Raw genomic sequence first — 23,073 nt, 5'->3', positions numbered from 1 at the left:
CACAGCTTTCCTTAGCCACACAGAATATATGCATAAACACTAATCTATTAGTACATTAATATAGAAACGTAATTGTGAAAATGTATTACATGTTGGTGAGAAGTGCTTACTTGGCAAAGTTATGTAATTTCTGATGTAAAATGAAGTTCTTTCCAAAAATACAAATTAGTTAGGGAGAAACAATAAAAACTAATTACTTACGAGTTACCATGTTTGTCTGTTTGTTAGGAACCCTGAAGTCTGAGGGTACTATTGCTGATATTTTTGATAAAGGATCTGGTGCCGTTATACTTTTTGATGGTAAGTTTTAATGTCGAAATAAACTGCACTTTAAGTTGTACGATGAATGTTTGATGGGATTATCTATTTGGAGTAGCCTTGTGCCCCTCTTCAATCTTTGGCCCTTATTTTCTTTTTGCCTTCCGTTATTCTATTGAGTTTGAGCAGTGCATTTGCTTTATTGAGATTGGATCAATTTAAGCAATTGACAACTCATTTGTTTGATTTCTGTACTTCAAAATGCCCAACATAAAGTCCACTTGTATTTAGGAGGATTTTGGACGAAAATGGTATGCTTTAAATGCTTCCAATTTAAACTCCTATCATTTTGCTCAGAAAGCATAGATGTGGAATAAATGTTCAGTCCTACAACTTAAAAGTGTAATCAAGCCATTGCAAGATGCCACTGTTTTTTATCTTGTAGTCTTGTGACTTGGAGGCGTATTTGTGAGGGTCAAAGAATATCCAATCATCAGATCAAACGCTCATTTTCTGAGTGCCTCAGTCATATAGTCATCCATTCAAGTTGAGTTCTGAAAAGACATGTACAGATAAACTTTGCCTGTACTGTCTAAATCTATAATTAACTTCATGTCTACTTCCCTTTCAGTTCATACCTACAATGAGGAAGACTTGCTCTGTTATAACCAATTTTCTTTGTTTGTTGTGGGAGCTGGAGGCTTTGGAGGGAAAAGGACATCTGATAAAGTTAAGGTAAATGTCAATATACACATGCCTGAGGCTATTTTTCAGATTACTTATGTCATGTTCATGCCAGTAGAACACAATTATTTCCTCTGAGCAAGATGAAGATGTTTAATTTAGAATTGGCTACTCTCTCAGAACATTAAATATTTACACCACAATTAATAAACTCAGAAGTTTTAAAATTTATAATTGTTATTAAACAGCAATGTGTTACATTTTGCTCATTTAATTTCTGGTGACATTCTGTAGTATTGAGCTGTAATAAGTGTTAAAGCATAATAATATGCTTTAATACTAGCATATTAGTGTAAAATAGTACTTCTGTCCCATTTTATATGTTTTTTTGCAGTTAGAATCTAATATCAAGCTTATGTTCACTGAATATCTGGCTCTACTCACACAATGCGTATTTACCTCAGGTTGAAGAAATCGCCTGTCTCAGACTGATAGGCAGTGTTTGCAACTTCAGTATCTAGTTTGTCCCTGAGCAGAACTTCAAAAGGATATTTCTGACAAATATCCTCTTGGAAATATCTCTACCTGTGTCTCATCTGCTGAAAACTTTATCTGTGACTGGAATTTCCCCCAGGCAGGAACACCCACAGTGGAGATGATGAGCTATTGGGCGCTGGTGCGATCTTCTGGTCCTGCTAAAGTCATCGGCAATTTTCATGGCTCGCTTGACGGACTGGAAGATCTTACCAGCGGGAAGGGCTGGAAAATTCTGGCCTAGTTTTTGTTATCTCTGGACTTAACCATTCTGATGGTTGACCTCCCTCCTATTTTTCGATCTTCACTAGGAAAAGGGTACTAAGAAAATGATTTTATTATCTCCGGACTTAACTGTTCTGATAGTTGACCTGCCTCCGATTTTTCAATCTTCAAGATCAATCAAAACTGTGCCGCCTATACACTAGCTCACGCTTAATCCTATTCATCCATCACATTGGTGCTCTCAGTTCATAATGCTTCATATCCCTCTGTGGCCTTGCTCATGTCTATTTCTGTAAATTTCTTCACCCCTGCAATAACAAAAATACAAATGCAAATAACATCCCAGAAATAATTGTGAATTGGGAGGTAAAAGGGAGGGATTTAAACAATTGCAATCACTAGGAAAAGGGTACTAAGAAAATGATTAGAACCAAAAGCTAACAAGTCTCCAGGTTCTGATGGACTTCTTGAAGGTCTATAGGATGAAGTGGCTGCTGAGATGGTGGATGCATTGGCTTTAATTTTCCAAAATTCTCTTGATCCGGAAAAATCCCATCAGATCGGAAAATAATAAATGTTACTCCTCTTCAAGAAAAGCAGGGGATGGAAAGCAGGAAACTACTTGCCAGTTGGCTTAACAAAGAGGGAAATTAGCAATGTATAAGAAAGGAGGTTTAGGGAGCTTTTAGAAAATCTCAATGAAATCAGGCTGAGTCGACATGGTTTTGTGCAAGGGAAATCGTGCTCAACCATGAACTCTCTGAAAAGGTGGAACATTTTGAAGGCAGAGGTGGATAGATTCTTGATAAGCAGGGGTGTGATAGATTATTTGGAGTAGGCAAGGTGCAGATTTGATACCATCAGATCATCCATGATCTTATTAAATAAGGGGGTGAAGTGATCTGTTCCTGCTCCTTGTTCATATGCATGATTTATTAGAGTTCTTTGAGGAAGTAACAAGCAACTTGGATAAAGGAGAATCTGTGGATGTGCTGTGCCCAGATTTCCAGAAAATGTAACACGATACCCCGTCAATGGTTATTGCGCAAAATAAGGGCTCATGGTTTTGCGGATATTAACATATTAGTATGAATAGAAGATTGTGTAGCTAACAAGCAGAGTGCAGAAGTAAATGGGTTATTTTCAGGTTGACAAGCTATGATGGTTACAGTACCACAAGGATCAATGATGGGTCTTAGCTATTTACAACTTATATCAGTGATTTGGGCAATTTGCTAATGACATAAAGATAGCTAAGAAAGTAAATTGTGAAGAGGACATAAGTAGTTTGCAAACTGACTTGGGTTAAGTGAGGTTAAAAATAAGTTTAAAATTTTGCAAATGGATTATAAATAATGTGGGAAAATATAATGGAAAAGCAGCATATTATTAAAATGGAGAGAGATTGCAGAACTCTGAGGTACAAAGGCATTTGGCTGTCCTGGTACATGAATCACAGAAGGTTAGTATGCAGCTACAACAAATGATGAAGAAAGCAAATGGATTTTTTTTTATTGCAAAGCAAATGGAATATAAAAGTTGTGACGTTTTGCTGTAGTTATACTGAGCATTAATGAGACCTGTATTTAGAGTACTGTGCAGTTTTGGTCTCCTTATTTAAGAAATGATATAAATGTTTTAGGAGCAGTTCAGAGAAGCTTTATTCAACTGATATCTGGGATGAGTGGGTTATCTTATGGTGCAAGGATGGGCTGGCTGGGCCTGTGTCCACTGAAAGTTAGAAGAATGAGAGGTGATCGTATTGAACATAAGAAATAGGACCAGGAGTAGGCCATCTAGCCCTTCGAGCCTGCCCTGCCATTCAATAAGATCATGGCTGATCTGAAGTGGCTCAGTTCCACTTTCCCGCTTTCTCCCCATAACCCTTAATTCCCTTGTCTATCAGAAATCTATCTACCGGTGACTTAAATGTATTCAGCGAGGTAGCCTCCACCACTTCAATGGGCAGAGAATTCCAGTGATTCACCACCCTTTGAGTGAAGAAGTTCCTCCTCAACTCTGTTCTAAACTGCTCCCCCCCTTATTTTGAGGCTGTGCCCTCTAGTTCCGCTATCCTTTCTAAGCGGGAAGAATCTCTCTACCTCTACCCTTTCTAGCCCCTTCATTATCTTGTAAGTCTCTATAAGATCCTCCCTCAGCCTTCTAAATGCTAACGAGTACAGATCCAGTCTATTCAATCTCTCTTCATAAGCTAACCCCCTCATCTCCGGTATCAGCCTGGTGAACCTTCTCTGTACTCCGTCCAAGGCCAATATATCCTTTCTCAAATGCGGGGACCAAAACTGCACACAGTACTCCAGTTGCAGCCTCACCAGTGCCCTGTACAGTTGCAGCAAGACTTCCCTACTTTTATATTCTATCCCCCTTGTGATAAAGGCCAGCATTCCATTCGCCTTCTTGATCACCTGCAGACTGGGTTTCTGCGATTCGTGCACAAGGACCCCCAGGTCCCTCTGCACCGTAGCATGCTGCAGCTTTTCGCCCTTTAAATAATAATCCCTCCTAATATTTCTACCAAAGTGGATAACCTCACATTTGTGACGTAGAGTCATCAAGATTCACAGCATCGAAACAGGTGCTTCACCTTTTTTTTAAACCCCTAAGCTAGTCCCAATTGCCCACATTTGACCCATATCCCTCAATATCCATCTTATCCATATAACTGCCTACATGCTTTTCAACAGTCAAAATTGTACTCGCCTCGACTACTACCTCTGGCAGCTTGTTCCAGATACTCACCACGCTCTGTGTGGAAAAAATTGCCTCTCTGGACCCTTTTTATATCTCTCCCCTCTCACCTTTAACCTAAGCCCTCTAGTTTTAGACTCCCCGACCTTTGGGAAAAGATATTGACTGTCGAGCTGTTTGTGCTGCCCCTCATTATTTTATAGACCTCTATAACACCATCCCTAAGCTTCCTACGCTCCAGAGAATGAAGTCCCAGTCTATCTAGCCTCTCTTTATAACTCAAACCATCAAGTTCCGATAGCATCCTAGTAAATCTTTTCCGCACTTCTTCTAGTTTAATAATTTCCTTTCTATAATAGGGTGACCAGAACTGTACACAGTATTCCAAGTGCGGCCTTAGCAATGTCTTGTACAACTTCAACAAGATGTCCCAACTATGTTCAGTGTTCTGATGAATGAAACCAAGCATGCCGAATGCCCCTCTCACCGTCTTGTCCACCTGTGACTCCATTTTCAAGGAGCTATGAACCTGTATCCCTCAATCTCTTTGTTCTGTAACTCTCCCCAATGCCCTACCATTAACTACATAAGTTCTGCCCTTGTTCGATCGACCAAGATGCATCACCTTGCATTTACCTAAATTAAATTCCATCTGACATTCGCTACCCATTGGCCCAACTGATCAAGGTCTCATTGCAATCCTAGATAAACATCTTCACTGTCCACTATGCCACCAATATTGGTGTCACCTGCAAACTTAGTAATCAAGACTACTAAATTCTCGTCAAAATCATTAATATAAATGAGAAATAACAGTGAACCCAGTGCCGATCTCTGAGGCACACCGCTGGTCACAGGCCTCCAGCTTGGAAAACAGCCCTCTACAATCACTCTCTGCTTTCTGTCATCAAGTCAATTTTGTATCCATTTAGCTACCTCACCATGGATCCCATGAGATTTAACTTTGACAAGGTACCACATGGCAGGTTGTTGCATAAGGGTCTTGCTAAAATCCACGTAGACAACATCAACTGCACTGCCCTCATCGACCTTCTTGGTTACCCTTCAAAAAACTCAATCAAATTTGTGAGACATGATTTTCCACTCACAAAGCCATGCTGCCTGAAACATATAAGATCCTGAGGGGACTTTACATGGTGGATGGTGAAAACATGTTTCCTCTTGTTGAAAAGGTTAGAATCAGGGGACACAAGTTAAAAATAAAGATTCTCCCATTTAAGATAGTGATGATGAAAATTTTAGTTCTGAGTATCATGAGTCTTTGGCACTAAATTGATGGCAGGATCATTGAATATTTTTAAGGTGAAATTTGATGGATTCTTGACTAACAAGGGAATCAAATGGTTATTCGGGGTAGGTGTAATGTGAAGATAAGGCAACTATCAGATCAACTATGAAATTAATGGGCCAAATGGCTTGCCGCTACACCTAGCCCATATGTATGTACAACATTCTGTATTTATGTATTTTTCCAGCTTTAACCTTTTGTGCATCTCCCACTAATGTTCCTTTCCCACTAAGGCCGTGTCTTTAGCTGTCTCGGCTTCAAGCTCTAGAATTTCCTAAACCTCTCAATCTTTTGTGCTCCTCATAAAATTTTCTTTGAGCAAGTGGTGGTCTTTTTGGACCCTATAACAATTTTGCCTGAATACACCCTTCAGTCTTAGAATGTTTTACTATGTTAAAGGCAACATATGCATGCATCATGTTGTCATAAATAGAATTTTCAGTGAAAGCCAGTGAATGTGAAATTTAAATCACCTGTGAATAAGATCTATAAAACTCTTTGTTTATGAATTACTTGTTATTTAGTGTGATAAACATGTATTTATTGGTTTGCTGCTGAGCATTCTCTGTGAATGTACTCGCTTAATTTTGAAAATGTTAAGATAATTTTTGTTTTCTCCAGGTTACGAAGGATCCTCCCAACAGACCACCAGATGCCGTCATGAGTGATGTAACAAGTGTGGATCAGGTATAGAGGGACTTGTAATGTGCCTGATTATTAAGTATTTAACAATGTGTGAGTTTGCATGAGTTTACTTTGACAAGAAAATTAACCTTAAACTTAAGTAGAATGAATTAAAAATGCTCAGTTTTTATGATGAACGCCAGTATGCATTTCTATTCAAAAGTAAATAATGAGTGACATTCTCCAGTCGTGCATGCCACAACACCAGAAAGTGGTCTACTTTATACAAGGACTTAGGAGGGCAAAAGGGGGCCATGAAATGTCCTTGGCAGGCAGGCTTAAGGAGGATTCTGAAGGCAATTTATGCATATATAAGGAGGAAGCAGGTAGGTAAGGAAAGGGTAGGTCTACTCAAGCACAGTGGAGGGAATTTATGTGTGGAGCCAGATGAAGTGGGCGAGATCCTTAACGAGTGTTGCATCTCTCAAAGGATGTGGTATGTGGTGGATGGTGAGTGTAGAAAGGAGGATGTTGACATTCTAAGACATGTTGAGATAAAACGAGAGGAGGTTTTGGACGTTTTGAAAAACGTTAAGTGGACAAGTCCCCAGGGCCAGATAGGGTCTATCCCAGAATACTGAGAGGCAAGAAATTGCTGAGGCCTTGGTCAAAATCTTGGTATTCTTTTTAGCCACGGTTGATGTACCAGAGATCGGAGAGTAGCTATCATTGTCCTCTGTTTATGAAGGGCAGAAAAGACAATCCAGGAAATTACAGGCCTGTGAGCCTTACATCAGTGATGGAGAAGTTATTGGAGAAGATTCTTAGGGACAAGATGTGCTCACATCCGGAAGAGAATAGGCGTATTAGCAATGGGCAACATGATTTTGTGGAGGGGAGGTCATGTCTGACAAACTTGATTGAGTTCTTTGAAGAAGTGACAAGAAAAATTGATCAGGGCAGGGCATTTGATGTTTTATATACATGGACTTAAGTAAAGCTTTTGATAAGGTTCCTCATGGCAGGCTGATACGGATCCAAGGTGAGCTGGTAAGATGAGTACAAAATTGGTTTGGGTATAGAAAGCAGAGAGTAACAGTGGAAGGATACTTTTCTAACTGGAGGCCTGTGACAAGTGGTGTTCCACAAGGAATGGTGCTGGGCCTCTGTTGTTTGTAATATATATATAAATGATTTGAAAGAAAATGTATGTTGTCTGATTAGTAAATTTGCAGTTGATACAAGAACTGAGGGAATAGTGGATAGTGAGGAGGATTATCAGAGGATACAGCAGGATTTAAATCAGCTGGAGACCTGGGCTGAAAGATGGCAGATGGAATTTAATCCGGACAAATGTGAGGTGATGCAATTTGGAAGGTCTACTGCAGAAGGAAAGTATACAATAAATGGTAGAGCCCTTAGAAATATTAGCATATGGCGGGATCTAGGTGTGCAGATCCACAGTTCTCTGAAGGTGGCAACTCAGGTGGACAAGTTGGTCAAGAAGGTGTATGGCATGCTGGCCTTCAGTGGTTGGGGCATTGAGTATAGGATTTGCAATATCATGTTAGACCTGCAGTAAGACTTTGGTTAGGCTGCATTTGAAGTATTGTGTACAATTCTGGTCATCACACCACTGGAAGAATATTGATGCTTTTGAAAGGGTGCAGAAGAGTCTTACCAGGATGTTACCTGGTTTAAAGGATATGGACTATGAAGAAACGTTGAAAAAAACTTGGATTATTTTCATTGGAGTATCGGAGGATGAGGGAGGGACCTGATAGATGTTTACAAGATTATGACAAGATTGGATAGAGTGGCTAGTCAGAGACTTTTTCCCAGGTCAGAGGGTCAATTACTCAGGGCCATAGGTTGAAAGTGAGAGAGGGGAAAGTTTAAAAGAGATGTAAGGGACAGGTTTTTCACAGAGGGTGGTGAATGCCTGAAACACGCTGCCAGAAGAGGTGGTGGAAGCAGATTCTGTCGCAGCGTTCAAGAGGTACCAGGATAGATACATGAATAGGCAGGAAATAGAGGGCTCTGGACCACATAGAAGCAAGAGAAGATTAGATTAGAGAGGCATCTGTGTCAGCACAGACCTAGTGGGCCGAAGGGCCTGCTCCTGTGCTATACTGCTCTTAATTCTTTCAGTGTATGACCATGTTTTAATCCAGCACATCTTGACCTGCAATTCATTAATGACCCAAAAATGTGAAGGAAGTAGAAAGTGGACTATTCTTGGGGGGCAGTATACATAGAATGATGCAGTGAGTGTAATGGGATCTGGGAGTTAGAAAAACTCAAGACCATGTGGAATTCTCTCATAACCCCCACCAGCGTGTTTGATGGCAGGCACGACAGGAAAAAATGACAGTAGGCCCAGAAATGTGTGCCATGCCAGTGTGAATTTATCACAGGATTGTCAGTTGATGCATGCCATGGTTGGTCGGAAAACTTGCCAAAGGCCTATCGTTAATAGGATGCAAATTGAAACCCGATCCCCACGCCTGATTCTCCATGGTTTTGACAGGAGAACACATCAGTGTGAAACATGTTTGAAACAATGTGGCTTGCAGATGTCAGGACTCATCAGAACAATGCCTGGAGCTGCTTCTGGAGTTCAACCTGAAGGCCACTCGTAATTCTGGGCCCTGGAACGCCACAGTTATAGGTCGGGGGGGGCATCTTCTGTTGGACCTGCCAGATTAGTTGTCTTGAGGGTGTCCATTTTCCAGCCTTAAAAAATTCCAGGAGATCCGTGTTTGTTTGCAGGAGGTCCATCTTCTGGTCCCAGTGTGCTCCCAGAAATCTATCTTCATCTTCACCAATGGTGGGTCGGGGATGTTGGATGCCTTCCCAATATGGCACCTGGACAATATGGTGGTCTTCATACCATCCAGGCCTGCCCTGCCACTGAATACAGCATAAAGCGCCCGGCATATATTTAATGAGGTCCTGACTAGAAGATTTGCGTGTTCTCCGCTGGCTGCCGAAATGAGAAACATGCCATGCTCCCCCATTCACTACAGCACTTAGTCTCAAAATGAGAGAATTCCATAACATGAACCAGATACACCATCTTAAAAGGACTAAATTAATGAAATAAGTGAACAACTAAAGCAGGTAAGTTGCCGAGGGGGGAGGGGGGGTGTGGTGGGGTTGAGGAGATTTCAACATTTAATGGAAGGTGTGAGAAACATGATAAAGATTTGTATTTCCTCAAAGGTTTTCCTGATTGGCTCCATGGCTATGGTAACAGATTGGTGTAAACTCTAGATAGTCGTAGTAAACTGTGATTTTTGTTCTATCGACCTGTGGCATTATGGGCCACCAGTTAACTGCAGGTGCTGGGCTTTATATAGCTTTCTGGCATATAAGTGATCCAAACATTTTAATTGTCCACTCATGTGATCGTCCCTTGTTCCAGGGATTTTGTTGATGCTGCAGCAGCCTAGTAGAGAATCCTAGAGGAACGTTCTAGCTGGTGTTGGGCATATGGAATAAATGCATTCTCAAAACCAGCAAGGTCCAGCTAAATAGATTAACACATAAATGGAAAGTGAGATTAACACAAAAGGGCAGCCTGAGAACAGGGAAATCTGTAAGAGAAAAAAAGCACAAAGAGGCTTGAAACTGAGGATGAACATAAAATACGAAGCATTCTGCATATGTACATGCTTCAAATATTCACAAGGGAAGACTTGAGTAATTTGCACTTTCCATGCAAAGATATTCTAAATTAAAGTAACAAATTTAATCAATGTTTTGGTCTTTGCTGGGTTTCTCATTTTGGACAGCTATTTACATATTTATTTTGGAAGCAGCTATTACTGTTCTCGGGAGACACTATCATACATTGTTCAAAAATGGAATGACAGTTTTTCCAAACGGGTAAAAAGGCAGCTTTAACCATTAAAGATTTCCCAGCAACCACATATAAAAACTGTCATTGGTTCTTTTCAGGAGGCTCTACCTGAAAGCAAATAGCTTCTAAATGACTTCAATACAGCACAGCCCTTGCACTTTGCGGTTCCAAAGATATGTGCCAGTTCGCATTGTTTCACTAAGGTGCAGACTTGTGCATCGTATGCTTCAATAACTCTTCCCCATAGCATATGCCCTTTGTTTTACTGTCAGTAGTACCACAATAAACCTGTTGCTAAGATCATAGAATCCCTGCAGAACAGAAGGAAGCTATTCAACCCATCGAGCCTGCACCGAAACATTCACATTATTCCCATAACCCCACACATTTACCCTTCCAATCCCCCGACTTTCGGGTCAACACTAGAGTTAATTTAGCATGGCCAATCAAACTAACATTTTTGCACTGTGGGAGGAAACCAAAGTACCCGGACAAACCCACGCAGACACGGGAAGAAAGTGCAAACTGCATACAAACAGTGGCTGAGGCTGGGATTAAACCTGAGTCCCTGGCGCTGTGAGGCAGCATTGCTACCACTGTGCTACCGTGCCATCCCTAATCAGTAATGTTTTTATTTGTACAGCATCAAATTCTGAAGGCTGTAATCGTTTGTTTATAGTGGATGATGGAGGCGATCTTGAGTATATGTTTGCTGTCTGAGTGAATGCCGTAAAAAGTCTGACAACACCAGGTTTTAGTCCAACCTCTTTATTTGATAATATACTCACAAGCTTTCGGGGTTAGCCCCTTCGTCAGGTGAATGGAGAGTTCTGGCCTCAGACAGAGCATATAAAGCACAGACAGTTTAGAGACTTTTTACTGTGTTTACGCCAGTCCAACGCCAGCATACCCACAGAGTGAATGCCAGCAGGTCTCAAGGCCCAGAAGTTGCAGATCTCCACTGGCAAGATCGCAACATCAAATCTTCCCCACCCCTTGTCGGCTACATCATTGGGCTCACACTCATTATGGGTGTGAACCTGATTCATATGCATTTCAATAAATTCAATATGATTAACATGCCTCCCCCATCAGATATTGAGCCCTTCCCCATCAGTGCTGTCTATCGTGGAAATCCCCCGGGAGCATAAAAGTGAGTATAGCCCCCAGGGGAAAGGGTCATAGTTAGGCAGTGTCCTGGAAATGACACAGGTTGGCACTACCAGATTACCATCATGCCCATGCTGACTTGGCAGTGTCAACCTGGCAGTGCCAACCTGTGCCAAGGGGTAGAACCCAATAGAAGCCTCATTGCAGGAATTCATTTACATAAATATTTCTCTGTTGGTGGCTGAGTGTGAACGGAGGTGCAGGAGATGCCTGTGATGGCTGTTGGGGGGGTGAGTTGGAGAGCGGAAGGAGAGAAGTGCTGGCTCTGATCAGGGGCGGGGAGAGGAGCCCCCAGGATCTTTGGGGTGGGCTGCGGAGGAAGTTAATTGCCCTTTAAAGGTGCTGCCCTGATCTCAGTGCAGTCTGGCATTGCCAGCATGTTGAAGCAATGCCCTGTGTGACAATGTGAAATATGGCACCTTGATTTTCTAAATTTTCAATGTCTAGTGGCCCTGATAGCTGCAAATTCCATAATGGCCGCTAAATGTCTAGAGCTGCCAAAAATGGGATTTGTGTGAGTGATGAAATCTCAGTTTGCGGTCTTTCCCACTGCAACTTGATTTTAGTACATTAACATATTTGAACATTTTATTAAAGAGTTTCATGCTGTAGCACCTGACCACTGTGCCTCTTACCCTCTCCCCGAGTGGAGTGACCTCATGTCAGCACGAATCTCTAGTCGTGACGATGACACCGAGGCTGCGGAGGTCCTGCAGACCCATGGGTTTGAGAGATAAGGCTGGGCGTTACTCTTGGTGCCCACATAGTGTCGAGGGATAGTGCCAAGAATCACATTGAGGGACTCTGATACGGGGGGGGGAGGTTACCCTCTATTTTGGGGTCAGGGCAGGTTCCCATTCTGCGTATGAAGGTGGGGGGGTGGGGTCAGGGTTGGGGTCAGCCATGTTTCCATTTTGTGGGGGTTCTCAAACTTGGTGGGGGAATGGGGTGTCCTGATGTCCCTGGGGATTGAACCTTAATCTCAGAATCTCAGTGTTGCCAGTGTGTTTAGGTCCTGCCCCTCCAGCTGGCTGTGAGATTCTTGCTAGCATATTGAAATTTGCCAAGTGCTGTTAAATCTATCGAGAAAAGGCATCTGTAAAGCCAGTGTGTTTCACACAGTCTTTTTCACCTCATCTAGCAATCCGTGCAGTTTTGTGAAAAGTGCACCCAACATGTATATCATTTATCGCATGGTATCTACAAAATATCCCTCTATTCGCCTCTAGTCCTAATAACTTTTCATTGATATCAAACTTCGCATTTCACATGCTTCTGCAGATGTTGGAAATACTCAGCAGATCTGGAACCACCTGCAGAGAGAGAAATGGTTGACATTTCGGATTGATGCCCTTTCATTAAAAAATGTTGAATAAGGTTTTTATTTTAATTCAGCAATGCTGCTAAAGTTCTCAGAAGGTTCGTGCACAAGAGGGCTGATTATGTATTCCCAGTGGATAACAGCACTCAGAAGATAATTTGCAGGAAATTGTGGTTGCACATCTGGAGATTTTCTTCCCATGAGAACGTGAGCCAATGAGTTTCCAGGGCCTACAGTAACTTTACCATTGGGTATATGGAAATCAGCCCATAACCTTCAAATTCTGTCCTTCAAAAACTTTGTGTCAATGTGCAATGTGTGAATGATCTCAGTGCTAAATTTTCAGTTTTGGAAACTGGACTGGTAGAATTTTTTTTTAATTGTAGCACTTTGTAACATTTAGTTGCTAACTTTGATAAAATGTATTTATTTTATAAACAGTTATGTGAACTTCATTGTGTGTTGATCAATGATTTAATTGCGTTTATAAAGTATTGCTGAAAAAAATGCATTTTGTCAAAGCTTTTTGCCTTCCAGTCATCAGGACAATCGCAAGAATACCAATGCCATATCAGTGTGATTATTCTGTTGAATACAAGGCAAAAATGTCTTTTATTCGTACTGCTCAAGTTTGGTACTAATAAACGGCTATTTATAACTTAGGAAAATGTCCAAAGTTCTGAAAAAGAATCAGTGAAAATCGAGGAGAAAAAGGGTCCATTTTAACATGGTTTCATAGTAAGGTTTGAGAACTTAATTGATGTGGTAGACAATTTTAGCCACTTCCATGAAAATTGAAATAAAATACTAGCTTAAAGACAAAGTGCTGACCATTGGCAGAATTCTATTTTCTGGGTTGCATGTGTGTAATTTAAAATATAAATATTACCAGGTTTAATTGATTTTAGAAAGTGAGTTGAATTTTTTTTTGCTGCATAGCTGTATGTGATCAACATTTATAAAAATGTCTACAATTATCTATTAACTTAAAGTAAAGATATGTTTCCGTGTGTTATAGGCTGCTTTGTATCGATTGAATGGAGACAGGAACCCCTTGCACATTGATCCAAATTTTGCTGCTTTCGGAGGTAATTGGTTGGTAAATTAAAATGGGTAATATTTTTATCAAAATAAATGTTTTGTTTACTAATTTTATTGTGTATTTGAGAGGTAGAGAATTACGATAAAATTACAGTAATTTATTAATAGGGTTCCCATATTCCTGTTGTTATTTGATCATATTATTTACCTACCCAGTCAAAGCCATAGAACCTGAAATGGCATTTCTTCCTGTTCTTGCCATCCTCCGAGGAACAATCTTTAGTACCCTCTGCTTTCTTATCTATTTGCTGCACCTGGGCCAGCATCATCCAAAAAGACAACAATGGTTTCTGTTGTACACAGATGTGACCCAGCTCCAGCTCAACACCACCTCTCCTGACTGTTGCATTGTTTCTAAATCATTCAACTTCTTACCTGACACCCAGTAATGGATGAGCAGAAATCTCCAATTCATTATCAGGAAGACCAGCTACAGAACCGCTGCTTCCTCGCCACCCCACTCCTCTGTTCTTGGCAACTGCCTGAGACTGAATCAGGCTGTTCGCAACCTTCAAGTTATATTTGATCACAGTATTACTAAGGCCACTTATTTATTTCCATCTCTGTAAGTCTCTTTGTTTCTGGTATCCCCACAATGTTAGATAGAGAATCCTAGGATTCTAACCCAGTATTGATGAAGGAATGGTGATGCATGCCTGATTTGGATGGTGTGTGATGTTTTGCTACTACAGTACTCCCTGCTCAAAGTTAACACAGTCTGCTTCATTAGTGGAGGAATTTGTTAATGGGGCTGAACACCAGAATTATCAATAAAAAGCCATTTTTCTGACCTTATGATGAAGCAGAAGTCATTGAACCAGCTGAAATGGTTTAACTGAAGATATTACCATGTGGAATCCCTGCAGCAATTTTCTGTGGCTCTGATGATTGCCCTTGAACGACCACAATTACCTTACTATGTATCGAATATGTTTCCAATTATTGGTTGAGCTTTTGAACGATTTTAGTTTTGAGGGCTCCTAGCCACCATGGTAAAAGAATGCTGCCATGGTATAAAGGGCAACTATTCTCACCTTTTCTCTTGCATTCAGATCACACTTCATCCACGACTCTGCAAAACCAGAATCCAGATGAAATTGGAAGACTATAAATGAACATTATATGTTCTGGTAAAAATTAGGATGCAAGCTCAGTCTTCTCAATCTTTTTAGTTAAATAGACAATGGAATTTGAACAATTTGAGTTTGGAAAATTGTAGAGCCGGAGAAGGTTACAGAGAGGCCAAATCCTGAAGTGATTTGAGCATGAGGATGAGTGTTTTGGGTTTGAGGCATTATATGCTGGGTGCAGATATAAGTCAGCAAGCACAAGATGAATGTGTAAACTAGGAGAAGCAGAACTTTGGATGCGTTGAAAATCATGGAGGGTGGAAAATGGGAGGTCAGCCAAGAGAACATAGAAGCTGTGAATAAAGAGGATAAAGACATGGCTGAGAGTTTATATGAACTGAGGGGAGATGGGAAATATTACTTTGGAAGTTAAACATCTCTGTGATGCTGAATATATAGAAACATTAAACTAAATTCGTAAATAACATACAGGATGATTTTGGTCAAATTTAGTTGAATTAATTTTCCTATATCGCTAAGATGTTGCCTTTGTGATGGGATTTAGGAGGCATGTAAATTCAGGATGTTTATTGTATGATCAGTTAGAAACAGACACTAAAATAACAAATTTAATCTTGTTTGTTTTTCACTGTTCAGCAACAAAATAAGCGGTAGAAATGTTGAATCGCCTTCATCTAGTACAAAATTATATTTTGAATAGCATGTTGAAGGGTCAGGATCTTTTTATGGTGCATCATGCGCCATTGAGAGGTGAAGATAGGGTTGAAATGCCATTTTTTGTGAAAGAATAAAACCTATATGTGTTAGGTTTTGCATAGGATAGAACAGTAATTTTATTGGAAATGAGTTGACATTTAACCGCGTTGAATTTATTTGCACTGCATTTAGAATCACTTGGTGAGCATGACATTTTGGTCAGGCATGAGCAGTGAAAAAGAACAGATATATTGTTATGATCCTCGTTGATCTTACCATTAAATGGGGAGATGCCACAATGAAGTTTGAACTGACCAAACCCCACACATTTGTCTTGCATGAACCTAACTAGAGATTTACTCCCCTTACCTACTAAATTAAACCCACTTACATCCATATCTTATTTCTAATATTTATTAATACAAATATAGATCCCTTAAAACTGCCCGTTTTCCTGATAATGTTAGAACAAAGCAGGAGTAGGCCATTCCACTATTTAATATGATCGCAGCTGATCATTCACTTCTGTACCATTTTCGCACACTATCCACATAACCCTATAAGTCATTTGAGATTTAGAAACCTGTATCTGTCTGCTTTATGCATACTCAGTGAGTAACCTTCCACATAGAGAATTCCAAAAGTTCACAACCCTTTCAGTAAAAAAATTCTGATCTCCTCGTTGCTACCCCTTATTTTGAAATTGTGTCCCCTGGTTCTAGACTCTCCACCAAAGGAGAAACGTCTTATTTGCATTCATACTATCTACCCTTTAAGTATTTTGTAGATTTCAGTGAGATCTCCTGTAATTCATCAAAACTCTGGAGAATGAAGGCCAGATTCCCTAATCTCTCTTCAAAGGACAATCCCACCATCAAAGTCTGATGATCCTTTCTTGCACTCCCTCTGTGGCAGTGATACTCGTCCTGGCAAAAGAACCAAAATTACAAACAATACTCCAGGCGCAGCCTAACCAAGATTTTATAAAGTTGAAACAAGACGTCATCACTCTGCATTCAAATCGTCTTGTGATAAAGGCTAACATATTATTAGCTTTTTTCTTTGCTTGCTGCACCTGTATGTTAGCTCTCAGTGACTCATTGATGAGGACACTTTTGTTAACCATGGCTGTATTCCTTGTGTGCCTTGAAGGAATGTATAGTTGCTCTAAATTATGTAATAATCCTTTAAAGACTATCCATTGGCTATGTACCATCATACCTTCACTGTATTTTCCCAATCCATCTCAGCCAGTTTGCCCCTCACACTTTGTAATTGGCTTTGTTTAAATTTAATACATTGGCTTCAGATTGAACAACTGTACTTTCAAACATAATGTGAACTTCTACCACATTGTGGCCATCATTCCTAAAGATTCTTTTACAATGGGATTATTAATTTGCCCTTTTAATTACGTAATTAGATCAAAAATAGTCTGTCCTCAAAATACAGTTGTAGAAAACCACCCCTAATATATTCCAAAGCTCGTCCTCCACAACATTAGTGCTCATTAGGTTTAACCAGTCTATATGCAGATTGAAGTCGCCCATGATTGCTATATTACACATGCTACTTGCTTCTCTAATTGATATTGTGCCATATTACCGTGACAGTTTGGTGACCTACAAACAACTCCTATTAATGCTTGCTGCCCTCTGCTGTTTACTAATTAACGCAAACTGATTCCCCATTGTTTTTCCAATTTGAGATCCTCCCTTCCTAATGTACTGATCCCAACCCTTATTATCAGTGCAACACCATCTCTTTTTTCTTTTTGTCTATCCTTCCTAAATGTTGAATTTCTTTGAATATTCAGTCCTCAGTCTTGGTCATCCTGTAGCCACAATTTACTGATGGAAATTAGACCACACCCATTTACCCCTGTGCGTCATCTACCAGAATGCTATGTGTATTCAGTTAGAGTGCCCTTAATTTTAACATTATTCCATGTCCTAAGCTTAGTTGATGCTCGCCTATGTTTTGCCTGCCTTCTAATTACACTTGCTACTTTTCTACCTCCTGTTACTTGCTTTATTTTCTTCCAATCTGAGCAATGCCTCAGGTTACCATGCCCTGGCAAGCTAGTTTAAACTCTCATGAGCACTAGCAAATGTACACCAACTGTACATTTAGCTGTAATAAGGAAGCAATTGAAAATGTTTGATCTGTTAATATTGCTATCATTTTCTTAAGTCAGGTCAGGTGACATCTATGAAGAAAGCAGAGAAGTTAATATTTCAATCATGTCACCTTCATTAAAATATTTTAAAATGTGTTTTGCCCAAAATTGATATTCTCTGAGTCACATTGTATTCCTTAATTTCTAAGCGCTTCCTGCAGTTGATAATCTACAATGTTAAAATTATGTAAATATTAATTTAAATTATGACAAAAGATATGGAATCTGACAAAATGATTTGGCTTAATGATATACTGTTATAACACCAATCATTCAGATGTACTGTTTCAACAAATTTTATTTCATTAATTGCTTTGTGTTCCTGTTGGTATTGTGCTAAGGATGAATTGCTGTCATGTTTTGTAGAATTCTTCACCTTAAGAAATAATTTTTGAAATATTGCCATCCATTTAAAATAATGGGTAGTTTGAAAATAATTTTAAACTAATACATAGAATTCCATATAATAGTGGAAATCACAAACATGCATAACTTCTAGAAGATCAATAATAATTTGACAAAGCAGCCTGGTGAAAGGCCTCCTTAAAGCTAACATTTTCCAGCTGAAAAACAGTTACTGGTTAAAAGTTAAAGCAAGGAAACTGACGCTGGTTCTGTACTCGGAACACTGGCTAATAATCAGATTATAAATAATTCCCTCTTTGGATAGCATTGTGATGCATAAAAATCGTTGCAAAATTGAAATAACTTATTTTTCTTTGTTGAAGGGTTCAAAAAGCCTATTCTGCATGGGTTGTGTTCCATGGGGTTTGCTGCACGGCATGTCTTAAAACAGTATGCAAATAATGATGTGACAAAATTCAAAGCCATCAAGGTACAAAGTATATATTATTTATAACCTATTGTCCACTGAGCACTAAATTGGTTGTGCATATAGCTCTTTGATGCATTTGATATTTGTTATACCTGCTAATTCTCAGAGGGAACTGTGTGATTAGAACACTTTTCATTTTGGGGTTAAAATTTAGGCAAGTGTGATAGAACCTAAAGAGACCTTGTGCTACGGTTTTGCCACCTGCCATCATCTGTTACCTTGACCTGTAAATAAATTATTGGTTGATAATGCAGAATAATTGCATTTAGGTTTCACATTTACAACACTTCGTATTTAATTTCTAACGATTTTGAGTGTGCTGGAGAAGTTGTGCATCATCATTGTATGTAAGGATCATAGAAAAAGCAGCTGGTCCCTGCACATAAACTTAACAGCATGTCAACAATTTTTATGCGTCATCAATAGTCTCGTACTAAACCCCTGTATATTCCTTAATCTTTGTATATTCTCTTTTACACTTTTTTAGCCTGAATTATACATGGAATCCATGCAAGTTAATGGGTTATTAGAAAATTTGTTGCTCTTTTATAGTATCTGGGACATGAATTTATGGCAATGATGAAACAGTTGGAGTTATAAAGTAATATTCTTTCAATGCAGGTTCGTTTTGCAAAGCCAGTTATTCCTGGACAAACTCTAGAAACTAAAATGTGGAAAGATGGAAACCTCATTCATCTTCAGACAAAGGTCAGGACCTTCTTTCTTATGAAATTAATATTATTATAATACATTATTATTATAAAGAATAGTTAAGTTTCCTGCCTTGAAATTTCTTGGGGTTTGTTATGGTAGCTGGCAGGTTGTGGACTAAAAGACTAATTCAAAATGTGAGCTGGAGCTTGCTCTTTTCGTCGAGCACTCAGCTCACAGTTGTAGTCATTGAAAATGCCTGAGCATAACAGCTGTGTAAAATACAATTATAGGTAACTGCATTTTGTTTCCTGTATGATAATATGAAAGTAAAGTATGACATTCTGAGCTCTAACTCAGCTACCTTTAGTAGGGGAAAATTGCAACTCACTATGTTCAAACGATTGCTGTGCAAGTGGTTCCCAAACGTTTGTGGTTGAAAGATCTCTTTTCAAATAGATTAATAATCATGGAACCCTCATCTAAATTGTAATGCATGGAGCATTATTTATGAAATCAATGAAAATATTTGCTAGACGAGGTAACTGGTAAATTGAATAATGTACCTATACTGTGCTCACTGGCACTTTAACCACTTCAGTGAATTCTGTTCCAGTAGTTCGTAGAAAGTCAGGAGACCGCCAGGTTGTTATTTAAATTGTAAATTTCTCTTAGCATTCCTCCATGCATGTTCACTTCTTCACAAATGATGGCCACACTCTGTTAATGCCTTGCACCAAGCGTGTCTCCAGCCACTGCTCATTTGCTTTTCTGAACATTTCTTATGGTCTTTCATTAAACGTGTAAGATAAAAGCATCAGTTTGGACAGTTCGAGAGAGTGTGCTGTTGAGATAAGTGAATTTATTCACTGCTGACAAATTCTGATCATGACTGAAACATTAGACTTACCTGGAGCGAGGTTTTCTTTGTACTGATTCTGAGGCTGAAGTTGGTGCATGCATCGGAAAACAAGTCCATGCTCCAGGGCATATCCAGCTCTGAACCAGCAGCTAGTGCAGTCATTAGCAAACAGGAAATCACAAAGTACATCCTTGGAGACCATGGTCTTTGCCTGGAGTTGTTTCAGATTGAGAAGCTTCCTGTTCATGTGATACCTTATTTCAATGCCCGAATCACCATCATGGAAAGCATTGAAGAGTATAATGGAGAGAAAACATATTGAAGATGTTTGGCACTAGCAGATGGCCCTGTTTAATGCCATTAGTGAATGTAAAAAGGTCAGAAGACTAACCAACACCTAGTTCACACACAAGCATGCCTTCATGAACTATTAAACTATCGTGATGAATTTCTCTATTACCTTTCAAATCAAAAAATGCTGAAAAATCTCAGCAGGTCTGACAGCATCTGTTGGGAGAGAATTGAACCAGTGTTTCAAATCTAGATGTCTCTTCATCAGAACTTAATTATATAACTTGGGTATGTGGCAGGAACAATTTATTTTTATTGGTGAAGGCACTGTTCACCCAGCTTTTTGTTTAAAAAAAACAGTATCTTTGAAGATCTATTGTCTGTGTGCTTGTTTGCAGGTCTTTTATGTGTAGCATGTGCTCTAATTCCAAAGAATCCCTCAAACAACATTTCTTTCCAAGTTGCTGTAGGTTTGCACATCTCCCTTTTTCAACAGTAGCAGTTTTAGGAAAGGAATTCTGCCATTCTTATCTGGTCTCGCCTACATGTGACTCTTAACTGCCCTCTGAAATAGCCTAGCAAGTCATTGCCTTCTGAAATAGCCTAGCGAGCCATTCAGCTGAAAGGACATTAGAGATGTGCAACAAATGTTGTACACGCACATCCCATGAAAAGATAAAAATAATCACCATAGGTAGTGTTATGGGCGATCCATAGTTACTTATCTGAATAGTATGTTAAAACAATTAAAGTGTTTGCAGCCCATTTCAAGCATAGAGTCATAGGAATTTACAACATAGAAGGAGAGGATTTGGCCTGTTATATCTGCACCAGCCAACAAGTAACCATTCAGACTACTCTCACTGTCTGGCTCTTGGTCCATAGCCCTGTGGGGTTCGGAATATCTAAGTACTTTGTAAATGTTATAAGGATTTCTGTCTCTACCACTTTTAAGGCTGTGAGTTGAAATCCCACCATCCTCTGGGTGATACAATTTCCCTTGGAATTCCCCTTAATATCCTACCTCTTAAATCTATGGGCCCTGGTTATGTGCCCTTAACCAAGAATCGTAGAGCCTGCTTAAGCACTCTATCCAGACCATTTATAATTTGATAGGCTTCAGTTACATCTTCCCTTGGCCTTCTCTGTTTCCCCAAAGAAAACAACCCTTGCTTAGTTTAAGTTTTACACATAACTTAAATTTCTCCCCTCCAGACAACGTCTTCAGAAAACTACTGTGTATCTTCTATACTGCATTTACACCTTTCTTACAGAGTGCTGGCCAGAACTGCAAGTAGCATTCCAGCTGTGACGTAACCAAATGTTAAACTGTTCCAGCATAACCACCCAGCTAAGGCTAGTATCCTGTATGTCTCCTCTGACCACTGTATCTACCTTTCTAGCTCCTATTGTACCTCTTCATTGTTCTAACTGGTCTCCAGGTGAGGTCCTCCAATTTGTTATGATTCAGGATGTGATATCCCCATTTGTTACGCTCCCAGGTAAGGAGGGTAGACCTGGCTTACCTCTTTTATTTGCACCCCTTGGTTGGTTGCAGCAAGGTTAATTTAAAAAGGATTCCTTCCCTCCTGGATACTTTTTCCCAGTCCAAATGTATTTGTTTTAAAAGGAGGCTATTTAACCAGGCTTTCTTGAAAGAAAGAATGAGTTTATTTGTTACTAAAAGATGAAACAAAATAATAAAACATTATAGACATGCACACAAGTTAGAAATGAGAAGTGAGTGCAAAAATAAAAGTTAAAAAGGTATATGAATCGTTCTGACTTGTCCATAAGGAGTTGATGGTGACATGTTGTGGCCATTAAGTTGGGTGATTTTGGTATCACTGACTTTGGCAGTTGCAGTAATAAGTCTCACAACACCAGGTTGAAGTCCATCAGGTTTATTTGGAATCACAAGCTTTCGGAGCACTGCTCCTTCACCTGATGAGTTCTCTTTTCAAGTGTTGCTTTGCTGACTTGTGACTTGTTTCCAGCAATATGAGAGAGAGAGAGAAAGTTTTTTACCTGCAAGCTCAGGGATACCTAGTGGATGTTCTTAAGCTGTGACTTTCACAGCACATACTAACATAGTAGCACACAGACCAGAGTTGCAGTTCATTTTTAATCAATTTTCATGTGTACTTTTGGAAAGAAAAAAACAAATATGTTTTTCATCCAAGAGCTGCTTTCTTTTAAATCACATCATTTCCACAGTATGGGCTATAACTCTCAGGAGGTCGTTTCTGTTGAGATGGTGGTCAGCCTCCATTATCCCTGCAACCTCAGGAGAATGAAGTTCAATATTTGCATAGCATATCTTCCTTTGAAGTGCGTCTGTCTAAAGTTCCTTGACAACACTCCAGATGCAATATTACATGGCCTCTCTCGGTAGTAAGTATAACCCAGACATGAACTTGCCAGCCAGATACTGAATTACATTCACAGAATTTAAATTCTCAACAAATTTTGGCTTGTATGTCCTTTTATAAAAATTCAGGTCTAAATTAAAAGTTTAATATTTTTATAAGTGATTTGGGCTATGATCCATTGTCATGGCAACATTTCTCTGTATCCTATCTTACATTGATAGCCTTCTCCAACTGCAATATCTCTCACTTCTCTGTATTGAATTTAATTTACACTGCTCAACTGATAGTCCAATTTA

General features: G+C 39.5%; 1 protein-coding gene across 1 annotated transcript in view; it reads left to right on the top strand.

Moving 5' to 3' along the window:
* hsd17b4 (hydroxysteroid (17-beta) dehydrogenase 4) overlaps positions 1–23,073 on the top strand; it is a 116,336-nt gene that overhangs the window by 75,008 nt on the left and 18,255 nt on the right. The window contains exons 15-20 of the mRNA XM_080188965.1: positions 229–300; positions 890–993; positions 6,341–6,406; positions 13,718–13,787; positions 18,495–18,601; positions 19,223–19,309. Of these exons, the coding sequence (XP_080045091.1) occupies positions 229–300; positions 890–993; positions 6,341–6,406; positions 13,718–13,787; positions 18,495–18,601; positions 19,223–19,309 (506 nt within the window). The remainder of the gene's footprint in view (positions 1–228; positions 301–889; positions 994–6,340; positions 6,407–13,717; positions 13,788–18,494; positions 18,602–19,222; positions 19,310–23,073) is intronic.

Source organism: Carcharhinus amblyrhynchos, chromosome 5 (assembly GCF_965287045.1).
Source record: "Carcharhinus amblyrhynchos chromosome 5, sCarAmb.v2.hapA, whole genome shotgun sequence".
Taxonomy (NCBI): Eukaryota; Metazoa; Chordata; class Chondrichthyes; order Carcharhiniformes; family Carcharhinidae; genus Carcharhinus; species Carcharhinus amblyrhynchos.
Note: the sequence above shows the minus strand (reverse complement) of the source record. Positions and strands in the feature narration are given on the sequence as shown.